General features: G+C 39.7%; 1 protein-coding gene across 1 annotated transcript; it reads right to left on the minus strand.

Moving 5' to 3' along the window:
* Positions 1-2,460: 2,460 nt before the first annotated feature.
* On the minus strand, positions 2,461-12,720 carry LOC111870384 (vascular endothelial growth factor A-A). Its single transcript, XM_023862633.2, has 7 exons — positions 12,496-12,720; positions 10,106-10,148; positions 9,401-9,519; positions 8,728-8,823; positions 5,681-5,797; positions 4,031-4,194; positions 2,461-2,667 (listed from the first exon to the last, which is right to left on the minus strand). The coding sequence occupies exons 1-7, from the start codon at positions 12,625-12,627 to the stop codon at positions 2,628-2,630; spliced, it is 711 nt and encodes a 236-aa protein (XP_023718401.1). The 5' UTR covers positions 12,628-12,720; the 3' UTR covers positions 2,461-2,627.
* Between the last annotated feature and the right edge of the window lie 607 nt (positions 12,721-13,327).

Below are 13,327 nucleotides of genomic sequence, written 5' to 3' on the forward strand. Positions count from 1 at the left end.
GCATGTGCGGCCTAGCGTTATCGTCCAGGAAGACAATACCGGCACTAAGCATCCCGCGCCGCTTGTTCTGAATGGTCCGTCGCAATTTCTGCAGTGTTTCACAGTAACTCTCAGTATTCACCGTCTCACCTCTGGTCAGGAAGTCGACGTGGAGATCGCCCCGTCTGTCCCAGAATACCGTGCACATCACTTTCTGCGCCGACGTCTGCTTGAATTTCGTCTTACAGGGAGATCCACTGTGACGCCAATGCATTGTTTGCTGCATGGTTTCTGGGGTAATGTGTGCAATCCACGTTTCATCACCTGTGATGATCCGTTCCAGAAACTCGTCGCCGTCATCATGGTATCGCTGCGGAAATGTCAATGCTGACTCCATGCGCTTTGTTTTGTGTTCTGGTGTCAGTTGCTTCGGCACCCACCTGGCGCACAATTTCCTGAACAACAGGTGCTCCGTGACAATTTCGTGCAACAAGGAGCGGGAAATCTGCGGGACATGACTGCTGAGTTCCGTAATTGTGACGCGACGATTCTCCATAGTGCGTGCCCGCACAAGCTCCACCAAGTCGTCGGTAATGATGGATGGCCGCCCACTGCGCTTCTCACCATGCGCACTTTGTCGACCTGCTGAAAATTGTCTGCACCAGCGACGCACCATCTGCTTGCTCATGACGTTAGGCCCATAGACCCGGCACAGCTGTCGATGAATTTCGATCGGTGCTATGCTCTGTGCATTCAAAAACTTTTATCATTGACCGCACTTCACAGTCGGAGGGAGCTGGAATAAGAGCCTGCATCTTCAACAGCTTCAATGATGCTACTATGGGAACGTATGGGAATGCGGGAAATTCCGTTAATGCATGCGCCATGCTACGTCATTGCTCTATCGCGTACGCGCAATCACTTCACGCAATATAGGGTTTACTAGCTGTGGGACAAGTGGGAAGGTTACTTTGTGGACGTGCTACGTACAATCTTTGTCTATGCACAGTGAAGGAGCATAATTATAAAGTATGCCCACAGTCACGTGAGTAAGTCACTGAAGTAGCATTAGTATACAGTATTTGAAGGTCTTTAAATGAGTTCACACAATGTCATTTATTGCAGATTTTTCACATAGTTGAACCTTTATTTCTATTTGCTAGCTACAACGTGCACAATACCGAAAATGAGGTAAATTAAATTAAACTCAAACATTACCTTTCACAAATTTGAATTTATTGCAGGAATACTATAATGACATGCCAAATTGTAAGAAAGAAATATTGATTCATAACATTGTTAGTATAGCTGTACAATGAATGTATAAGGGTTGGGCCTTCTTGGCCCTTGCACCGCGACCTACAGTGATCTAGGGCCGCGCCATAGCTAAAGCGGTTAGTAGTTGGCTTCCCACCGCAGTGGCCCGGGTTCGATCCCGGGTCTGGTCAAGTGGGATTTGTGGTGGACAAAGTGGCGCTGGGACAGGTTTTCTCCGAGTATTTCGGTTCCCCTGCCATCTTCATTCCACCAGTTGCTCCACAATCACCCTCACCTATCATCTGGAGCTGGTACAATAGGCCAGAAGTGGCTGCAGTACAAGGGACTTATAGTCCCACCCCACTAGCAATAATAAAGAAATACAGTAATCTATTGAAGTGCATCAAAATGTGTCACCGTTGCTTTTGTAGTATACCAGGTGAATTCATCAGGAGTCCTGTCTTTTAGAACACATTGCCATATATGTATTTCAATTAAAGTGACCCAGCATTTTAGAGGAACATATTGCTACCATCTTCAGGGCTGATGAATAAGCCAAGCAAGAAACCAGCATGAAGCAGGTAGCAAGCAGCTCACCTTATTTTTAAACCCTGAAGATGGAGACATGTTCTTTGAAAATTCCTGTTGACTTTCATTGGGCTACACAGTGTTATATCCCACAAGATAGGACTCTTCATACCAATTGCTTTGGGAATCTCAGATCTTACAAATTCATCTCAGATGCATCTTTGCACACTTGCAACAGGTAAGTCTCCTTTTTAATGAGCCTACATACTAGTACAGCACACTTCCATGTTATGAATGGGATGAGTTCTTCAAAATATATTTGTATCACAAAATTCTGTAATGTTAGGCATGTTTGTCCATTGACTCACATAATAAATGGAGATGCATTAGTACAGTATTTTTTTTTTCAGCCCACAATTGCATTAAAACCCTATCATGCCCATCAAAAATAAATGGAAGAAGGAATCATGTGTACATTAACTGTGATGACCTCTTTCTAAATATCTTAATAGGGATAGTGCGTTGCACAACATAATATAAGATGGGAACAGCAGCCACATTGCCAGTCACCCAAAGTCAAGACCCATGCATGTGGGCTAGCCAATGGTCAGTTAAAATATCCAGCTCCATCAATGATATATGCATATATGATCTGAGTTTCTTAATAACAAAATTAGTTTGGGCCGAATTTGTTACTTTATGCTAAGGAGATTAGTATATAAAATTCTGATACAGGTGTTTACGCCCAGTATCATTAATTTTATCATAATTTCTATAACTGCAGGGATACACTATGTGAGAATTATTGTGAAGTACCCCAGTAAAAATATTGCTGGGTTTAAAAACTTTATTCCACACCTTCTTCAGTCAATGTTGTTGTCATCATCCATCATTCTCATACACCTGAAAGCAGAATGATAGCCACACAACTTTAATCAGAAGAAGGTGAATGTATACTCGAGTGGCATGAATAGAGTCATAATTATTTTTCCTTCTGTTGCATTAACTCATTGGAGGCCAGGGTAGCTCAGTCAATAGAGTGACTAGGCTACATCTTTGGTTTATGTAACATTTCTGCATAACACTTGGATCGATTGAAGAATGGTGTATGAAGCCATCCTGTCTTCTCAGTACAGTATAAGGTACTGATTTTCCATGAATCCCAGGTACAACAGATTTCCCTTTTTCTGTAAACTTCAGACCCAAAGATTTAAATATTCACTGTATCCTTACTGTTCTACACATTATGCGGGATTGCCCATGTTGTAATAAAAACTGACAAATGTTTCATCATTATGATTAGTTACATGGCATCTTAGGAGATGATCCTTGTAACATCTTTCTTCCAAATCCTTTCCAGTTCATCAGTAATCCTACTACCTGGTATTATTACATAGTCTTGATACCCAAAGCATCACTAGATATCTTATTTAAAGGGAGTGACATAAATTACAAGTATCTGTAAACAACATGCACACGCAATTGTATTTGAAACTATGAAGGATGATGTGAACAGTTTAGGATATTACATGATGTGTAGTGGTTTACACAGGTCATCCATTATTAATAGGACAATGAAATCTGGGAGGTTATGATGGACTAGTAATGTAGTTAGGTTGGGGAGATGTGAAATATATTCACAACTCTGGTGAGTAAACCGTTTGAAAAGTGGGTATTTGGTACACTGAGAAGGTGACGGAGTAGGTGATGGATAAAACTGGGCCAGGATTGCTGAACTGCAGACTTTAGTATTAACAGTATTGAACCTATGGCTTCTACTTCCAGAGAGTTATGTAATGGAATATTGGGATTGTTTGGTTAAACTAACAAGAATGAAAGTTTTGAGGTTTTCACGGCGATGACTATGAAGAAAGTCGTCTTCTGGGTTTAGGCGCCGAGTATTCTTTGTTTTGAAGAAAGCAGTCTTCTGGGATTTGGCACCGTGTATATGTGGTGTTAACCGACGTTTCGGAGGAACGTATCAGTCTGCTTGACCGTGTCTCACGGTGTTGTCGCTTGCAGATTTACCTATACTTCTTCAACCCTGAAGATGGGGGCGATACGTTCCTCCGAAACGTCGGTTAACACCATATATACACGGTGCCAAATTCCAGAAGACTGCTTTCTTCATAGTCACCGCCGTGAAAGCCTCAAATCTTACATTCTTTGTTTTGGCCGACGTTCCTCCGAAACGTCGGCCAAAACGAAGAATACACGGTGCCTAAACCCAGAAGACGACTTTCTTAACAAGAATGAAGTTCAGTACCTGCAGAGTGTAGGAACCCAATAGTGTCCAGTGGTGCAGTCATCATGCTCCTTGATGCATTGACACTTGCATGCCTTCTGGTCCCATAGTCTGCCACTTTTCTCACATTCTTCCTTCTCATCCATATTCATGCATCGACACATGCATGCACGTCTGTCATATTCCTAAACAAGTAAAAGATTGGATCATATTGACTTTTCCAGGTGTATCCTTCATAATACAACTGTAAGTAAATTTGTCTGTGTGCTTGATTAAGCATTACACCACAAAGACATAGAAGACTGACAATATAATGTCATGCATTCTTAACTTCTGCTCTAGATGGAGCAAGTGGTCAGTTTCATTCCTGGGAAACAGCACCTGGTACTCACTCGAGAGAAAGCTAGATGGACACCAAAGTTGGCCTAAATGCAATGAGAAAAATTCCAGCCCATGTTGTGAATCAAACCCTGACTGTCCAGGTTATAGCTGAACATGATACTGCCTAACAACATCCCACAAGCAAAATAATGTTCATGCACATAAGCACATTTCTCATCACATTTGGGTTTTAACAGTCAGTGTCAAGCTCTGAACTGAAGTGCAGCATCACACATAATTCATTAATATTAATCCTTAGAATTTGCCATGATGCTTTTTAAGGAGACAAGTTCCCCTGGCCTTAATTAAGCAAGATGGTATGAAGATGTTTGGGAGAGTGATAATGTAGCTCGATACATTCTTAACCTCAACAGTGGGCTGAGGTGAGTGGTCTGCTTCATGCCCTGACTGCTTTACCCCTAGACGAAGAGCTCTCCAGTACCCAATGGAAGGGAAGCTGGGTGAATCCCAGAAATTAAAACTTCAGTTGTCTAGTTTGTATTGTAATCAGTATACCACTGAGCTGTCCCAGCTCCCATCTAAGGAGACAAGCTTATGAAATACTGTTCCACAATGCAAACTATTTAAAGCAGGAGAAAGGGTTTAAATTGTTTCTAGTTAATCATAAAACTGAAGTTTTTTTGTAGCAGGACAATGTAAACATGTCTCCTGTGTAATCTACCCACTCACTTCTTCCCATCTTCCAATTGCATTAGTCCTGCTTCACAGATGTGACGTTCTGTTGGCTGTGACACTATTAGATCTTTTTCTCAACAGGGCGGCACTCTTCAGTCTCAGAATTAGTGATTCATAAAAACATTCATTTCAGTTTAAATTCTTGACTAATATAGGCAGAGCAAAGCGGATATATGTTTTACAGTTCGGAGTACACATACTCCATATTTTCCAAAATCATTCTTACAGATTTTGCATCAGTCATTTGCATTTGTTTTGATATCCATTTGTTGCAGATATGGAGTTACAGTGTGAGAGCTCTCAACAGTAGAGATAGTATACCTGAGGAATTGGCCACCTGCTATAATTAACCATGTTTTTTTACAGAACTGAGAAAATAATGCTAATTTATTCATTGTAAACTATTTATCTTTGCCTCCTGTCTATCTTTTATATGTTATAACCATTTTATGTTTGCCACACAGAACTTCTTAAGTACCAGTCTATACATATGAAAATCTCTCCATCTGTCCCTTACATGTGATCCTTTCTGCTGTTTTATAACCATGTGATTCCATAACCCTACAATCACACTTGTAACTTTCATGTTCTTACCTGCTTCTCAGGAATACAATGTGATTCCATAACCCTACAGTTACACTTGCATCTCACATGTTCTTCTACATAAATTGTCCCACAAGTTATCGATTCTCCCTCTCTGTGACGTCGTACCTGCACAGAATGGTTACTGTTATACCACCCATTTTCACTGCAAGTTTCTGTAACAATTTTAATAAATTCCTTGAGCTTTTAATAACACTGTTTCAATGACAGGGGCATATAATTTTGAATGAATTAGGAAGACGATGAATGCTAAGTAGATGATTATGGACCATTTCAAAATTCTGTTCTAGCATTTGCCCAGAGAGGTCAAGATACGTTCGTAAAACTGCAGCAAACATTCAAACCAGGTACCTTCTGCATACAAATCTAAAATTTTATCAACCTGCTAAGTGTACTGTAGCAAAATCATAGAATGTTCTGTTACGTTACTTTATGTTATTTTATGTTATGTTGGACATTTCCCAATTACAAGTCAGAAGGATTACTGCTTAAGCCAGCTCGCTTGGTATGTGTTGGTTATTGCTGTTTCCTTAATACATATTCTTATATTGAAGAGTCTGTGTTTTTTTTTTAAATTTCTCCCAGAAATGCTAGTAAGCGCTTGTATGAAAGGGGAAGAGAAAGTTTTTGGTTCACTTACAGTAATTTTATATCATGAGTATCAGTACATTTAAACAGATGCAGTGTGAATTATGTGATGTCCCTTATGACTGTATAATTTTCATAATAATTTTAGAACAGTCATAAGTCGTTCTTTGCCTAAATTTAAAACCCTGTTCAGACATTTCTGAAGTGACTGGCATTACAACTTTATAAACAGATGGGAGGGCAATGTTTCTTCAGCGAGACATTTGTTGATTAAATGAACATGTTCACACTTACCTAAGTAACATGACATGATACATTACATTACATTGCATTGCATTCCAAGGATCTAAAGTTTCTCAAAATGACTTTAGGATGTGGAATATGTCATATTAGACGTGGGAAAACCAGTTTGGTTCACCTCTGCAATAACAATCATGTTTTAATTCTTTAAAGCACAGTGGTTACTGCATATGTACAGGTATATCACCTCCATTAACATTAATTAACTCTGGAATGTGGGTGTGTTGTATGATTGTCAGACTAAGCAGCAAGTATTAACCAGTTCATATTTGTAATGAAGATGCAATGTTTTCTGTGAAGTACAGACTGATTGTTTAAGGATTATATAGAAGAAATTCAATTTATGCTTCAGAAGGACAAGTGAGCATTGCTTGGGAACCTTCAAAGAAAAATTCTTTTTTTTTTTGCCCCCCCCCTTAAATTTAGTCTCTTTCACAACTTCCCCACACTTCCTTTTCTCTCTGTACTTCAGAAGACTAATCTATTAAAGCACAGTGGTTACTATATATACCATCTGCTTTAATATTCCAAAACTCTGCATATTGCCCACAAAGAGTATTTATGTGTTCTGTATGGTTCTCAGAGAAAATAGCAGTTGTTTCCCTGACTGTGTTAACCAATTGGTCTTTATAATGGTGACAGAGCATACAAGGTATAAGGTAGGTACTGGATTTTTCACTATATGTACAGGGTTATTCAAAAAGAATGAACCGATTTCATGACACATTGCTTCCTTTCTCAAGCATCATCATGGAATGAGTCAGTGACCATTTGAAAGAGGAGTTATCTGAGTTGTGAATGGTTGCCACAGGGACGCGGAAGTCGCGTTGTTCTTCCGGCAAAGCCCTGTGTGTTTTTTCCCTCGGAATGGAGAGTCCTCAGCAAAAGGCGTTCTGCGTTCTCGAGTTCGCGAAAACAAATTCGGTTGTCATGGCGCAGCGTGCTTTTCGAAGGCGATTCGGCATTAATCCGCTCTGTCCTAACAACATTCGACGGTTTCAAGAGAGTGGGTGTCTGTGTAAAGGACGACCACGAGTCTCGGAGGAACAAGTGGCGAGAATCCATGCTGCGTTTGAGAGGAGCCCGCGGAAGTCAACAAATCAAGCTAGCCGTGAGCTTGCGATCCCTCAATCCACTGTCTGGCGTGTGCTAACAGTACATCTACATTTAATTTAATTTAATTTAATTTCATTTCATTTGAAACCATACAGACTGCAGCTCGTTCAGGCACTTACCAATGATGACAAAAGGAAGTGGATGGAATTTTGCAATTCGATGCTGGAGATGATGGAAGACGAAACCTTCATTTCACGTTTAATTTTTAGTGATGAAGCGACTTTTCATGTGAGCGGCACAGTTAATCATCACATTGTGCGTATTTGGGGAACAGAGAACCCACATGAAACAGTTGAGCACAAAAGAGATTCCCCTAAGGTGAACGTCTTCTGTGCTGTGTCCCAGGACAAGGTTTATGGTCCCTTTTTCTTTGAAGGAAACACCGTTACAGGACAAACCTAACTTGATATGCTCCAAAACTGGCTCTTCACTTCACTGCAAGCAGTTTCGCATGACTTCATTTTTCAACAAGATGGGGCACCTGATGGTCCGAGCTTTTTTAAATGAAAAAGTGACCCAGCGATGGATTGGTCGGAAGGGGGCCCAAGACCTTGCTCTTTGTGCTTAGCCAGCGAGATCCCCAGACCTCACCGTGTGTGATTTCTTCTTGTGGGGATATGTAAAAGATCACGTTTATGTTCCACCGCTACCCACTCACCTCAATGACCTTAAACATCGAATAACAACAGCGATTAACTCAGTGCATCGTGCTATGCTGATACGCGCCTGGGAGGAATTCTCTTATCGCGTTAATGTTGCCCATGCTGCAGGTGGTGGCCACATTGAACACTTGGAAGACAGGAAATAAAAGTTGATTGTGAGTAGAATACTTGTGACTTGGCTGGAGTTTTGTATTTCTTTCCTTTAATAGAATATTGCGTAATAAAATCGGTTCATTCTTTTTGAATAACCCTGTATTTAGAATAAATCTGTGTTTCATAGGTTTAACCAGTTCTCAGATGTAATACTAGTCGCTGGGGCAGGAAAACTCATAGCTTCAACACTAACATTGAACACAGTCCTGTAGTACTCACACTAAATGGAACCATCTTTTTCTCTGTTGGGATGCAGGACAGCTGATGTAAGCATGCCCCTGCACACTTCTTGACGACCACAGTGCTTGGTATGTACTGCCACGAACCATATAAAGGTACATACAGGAAATGGTTACAACAAATCTCAGGACTGAATTTCTTTATATTCTTGTTCATGAAGTAAAGCAACAAGCGTTCGGTTAGTTTTACTAGTTTTCAACTAGTTGAAAAAAGCCGTCTTCTGGGATGTGGCACCTTGTAGATCTACATGGTGCCACATCGCAGAAAACGGCTTTCTTCATAGTCACCGCCAAGAAAACCTCAAATCTTACATAGGATATAGTTGATATACACAGTGTTTCAGGAACTGGATCTGTTTCTGCCATCATGTGTAAAAGGCAAAAGGACCCTACTTGGTTGGGCCAATTAGAGCTTTGGTCCAGTGACTGAGTTAGCTCTTTCTAATGGACCCAGCTGAATATAATTTTCACCCCCTTACACCTGGCAATGGAAATTAATTTAATTTCCAAAACATCATGTATATTGAATACATAACAGATGACATAATAGTCATAATTGTCTACTGTAGCATGCTGTTGCATTTTAATTGGCTGTGTTTAATGGAAGTATATAATGACAGATTCTTAATTACATTAAATGTTGCTACACTTACCTGGATGCCTGGCTCATCTGATATGATGGGCACAACTGTATCTCTGGGTTGTGAGCATGTACTGTCCATCATGCCTTTGTTGAAATTTGATGTGAATATTTTGTCTTTGCAGGTCAGAACTGTGTGAATATATCAAAATATTTGAGAGAGATCTCATGTATGTTTTTGAAACTTATAATTTCGGGTGTTTCTTAATATTCGAATAAAATCTTACATGAGTAATTAAATTTTTTTAATTGCTAGTGGGGTGGGACTAAGTCCCTTGTACTGCGGCCACTTCTGGCCTGTTGTACCAGCTCCAGATGATAGGCGAGGGTGATTGTGGAACAATTAGTGGAATGAAGATTGGCAGGGGAAACCGAAGTACTCGGATAAAACCTGCCCCAGCGTCACTTTGTCCACCATAAATCTCACTTGACCAGACCCGGCATCGAACCCGGGCCGCCACGGTGGGAAGCCAACGACTAACCGCTTGAGCTATGGCGCGGCCAGTAATTGTTTGTTAGGCAAATCCTGAAGCAGCATTACTGTCCTTGTCTGCACAGAACTAATGAGTCAAATGCATGAATTTGCTGTTGTGCATTTTCATTTTATTTACATTAACAGCTACTTATTTATGCTCAAGAATCAATTTATTAGACAGTAACTGTAATTCCATATTCTTTGCATAAGGAAATTTATACTAGGCAACTAAAATGCACTTACTCTCTTCAAATGTGTGTATTATGTCTGGCTTGTTCTCACAGGTCTGGAATCAAAGCATTACATTTCAAATTCAGACAAATCGATTCATGAGAATACTTCTGTTCCTTATCAATACTGTACAGTTCAGAAATAAATACATCCTCCCAACATTTAAAAACACTCTTTCATCCATAACTTCTAACCCAGTATGCCTTTACAGAAATTGAAAATCCTGTACATGTAGATACTATGTGAAGTGGTACCTTGGTCATTCAGACCCACTTTTGTGTGAATTGCCAGTAATACAAATTGATTTACAGTGCCATAAAAATATGGGCACCTCCAAAATTTTGAATGTGATCTAATTATTTTACTTCCTTGCAGTAAAAATGAATTCTTGTGAAGCATAATATTATGTATTAATGGTTCTGCCTGTCTAGGTAGCAAAAGATATAACATGGTTAGCACTTTCCTAATCGTGGTGTGTAGTCACATGTTTACAGGATCTGTTCATTGTTTGTATATAAAATGTTGATGATATTGGCCCTGATCAAGGAAATGGAGGAGATCTCTGAAACGATTTTTATGTTAACACTGACATGGCTGATCACCTGGGACGATTTTAGGCCATTTATTGGCTGTGAAAGCTTCAAATCTTCAGTAATGCTTCTGATTTGTATTCAGTATATATCCAGTTCACATCTCAGCCAGACATCAACTGACCTGACTAATCTTCAAGGAATGCATTCTGTTGTGTTAACTTATACCAATTGTGTGTTTTATCGATCTCACAGGTTTGTTCACATCAACTGTGTATGAGTTTATTCATGTTGATAGTGTCCTGCTACATGTTTCGGCTTATGGAAGCCATAATCAGGCAGGTATACATTAGAACTATTGAGTTGCTTTCTATAAAGGTGTATGTTACTGTATTAAAATTATTGCCAATATATTGGATTTCTAGTGTTGTTAAAATTACTGAAATTGTTTTTCTTATACATCAACTGTCCAGAATAAAAACTGTATGTTAACTAGTATATACAAATCTTTGTATAATAGTATAAAATATAACAACAGATTTAAAATTGTAAGCTAAATTGCAGAAGTTTGTAATTATAAAATATAAAACACACTTAGATATTGTGATATAATGGACCGCCTTTGTCATCTAGTGGTCAGAATTCCTGGCTGCAGATCCAGAGGTCCCCGGTTCGATTCCCGGCATTACCAGATTTTCTGAGAATTAGTGGGTCTGGAACAGGGTCCACTTAGATACTTGTCTAGCTAGACGCTTCAGAATGCCTCTCCTGGAAGCTGCCTAAAAATGGTCCTGAGGCCTTGACCCCTGAAACGCTTCCAGATAGTTGGTGACAAGGCCGCGCCATAGCTCAAGCGGTTAGTCGCTGCCTTCCCACCTCGGCGGCCCGTGTTCGATCCCGGGTCTGGTCAAATTGGATTTGTGGTGGACAAAGTGGCGCTGGGGCGTGTTTTCTCCGAGTACTTCGGTTTCCCCTGTCAATCTTCATTCCACCAAATTCTCCATCATCATAATCACCCGGGATGGGTACAGTAGGCCAATCAGTTGCCGCCGTGCCGAGTGGACCCAGTTGGACCCCACCCCCACTAAACGAATTAAAAAAATAGTTTGTGACAACTCGATTAAAATATATTTCGTCACTTATAAAATATGCCTTTTGTTTCGCATATAAAAATCTCTGAAATCGGATGCGTCTTATATTACATGGTGTCTAAGAATCAATGCTGAATAATTATATAGTATGACTGAAGCACGAAGAATATCATCATGTTGATAACACTGATAATTCCGTTATTTTTATGTTTTTTCATTGTAAAAGTGTCTTGACTTTTAACACTGTGAAAAGCTTTATTTTCTGCATCTTGTTGCGTATAATGTGTCAAAGGTATACTTAGGGCCTGTAAACATAACAGTTTATTATAAACCGATATTAAAATGTACGAGTTATTGTCATTCTTCTACATGTTTCGATCAGTCGAGATCATTAACAGGATCCATTTTAAGAATTAAATAGCGACATGTAAAAAACGTAGATTGAAACATGTAGTGGGATGAAAATAAAACAACCTGAATATTAAATATTTAAATATCGGTTCATAATCAATTGTTGTGTTGACGGCCCCTAAGTATGCCTTTGAGTCTAAAAAGTACCTGATGGATTGGAAGCAAAAAGATACAAGGATACGCCTTACAATCGGTAGCGTTTTTCTTTTCTCCTGAAACCCATTACTAAATCAACGGTGCGTGTTACAGTCAGTGATGTCTTAGAATCGAGAATATACGACAATAAAATTCAAGATATAAGTAAATAATTAAATTAGCATAATTGTTTTCCCCATTAGGCCGCTGGGCACGAATTTTCATTTTAACTTACGTGTTCCCTTTGTGCAAAGACGCAAGTGAGCAGAAGGAAAATTACAGTGAACCCCATGTTGCCGTTGGAAATGAACGAATACGTTGTTGTGGTACAAATATGGTTTTGCGCGAGTTTCTTAACTGACCACATCCTTTGATAAAAATGGAATCGGCAAGCTCGATATTCTAGGAATTCCGTTGGAAGTATCAAGGGTACTTGTGTATTTGTGACCGGTTAGTACCCGACCCTAGCCCTCTTGAGGTCGAAATTGCTACTGCAAAGTTGAAAAGGTATAAATCGCCAGGTAGTGATCGAACTCGGCAGAACTGATTCAAGCAGGAGGCGAAATATTACGTTCTAAGATCTATAAGTTACTTACTTCTATTTGGCATAAGGAAAAATTGCCTGACCAGTGGAAGGAGTCTATTATTGTATAAGTTCACAAGAGGGGTGATAAAACTGACTGTAGTAATTATCGGGGATATCACTGCTATCAACTTCATACAAAATTTTATCCAATATTTTTCTCTTGGGTTAAGTCCATACATAGATGAAATTATTGGGGATCCATGATTTATTTAATCCGTCTTGCAGTGCATACACTCATTTATCTCCTTCTCNGAAAACCAAGTGGGACTGAAATTAAATGAGACACATCAGCTACTGGTGTACATAGGCCAGAAATGGCCAAAGTGCAAGGGACTTAGTCCCACCCCACTAGCAATGCTGATGATATGGATCTACTGGGTGATAATATAGATCATCATCAGCAATCTGTCAGACGACAGGTCCACAGTCTCTTCCAAAACAATTCCTCCACTTAATGTGTTCTTTATAAATGTAAAAAAAA

The sequence above is a fragment of the Cryptotermes secundus genome, unplaced genomic scaffold (genome assembly GCF_002891405.2).
Source record: "Cryptotermes secundus unplaced genomic scaffold, Csec_1.0 scaffold938, whole genome shotgun sequence".
Lineage (NCBI taxonomy): Eukaryota > Metazoa > Arthropoda > Insecta > Blattodea > Kalotermitidae > Cryptotermes > Cryptotermes secundus.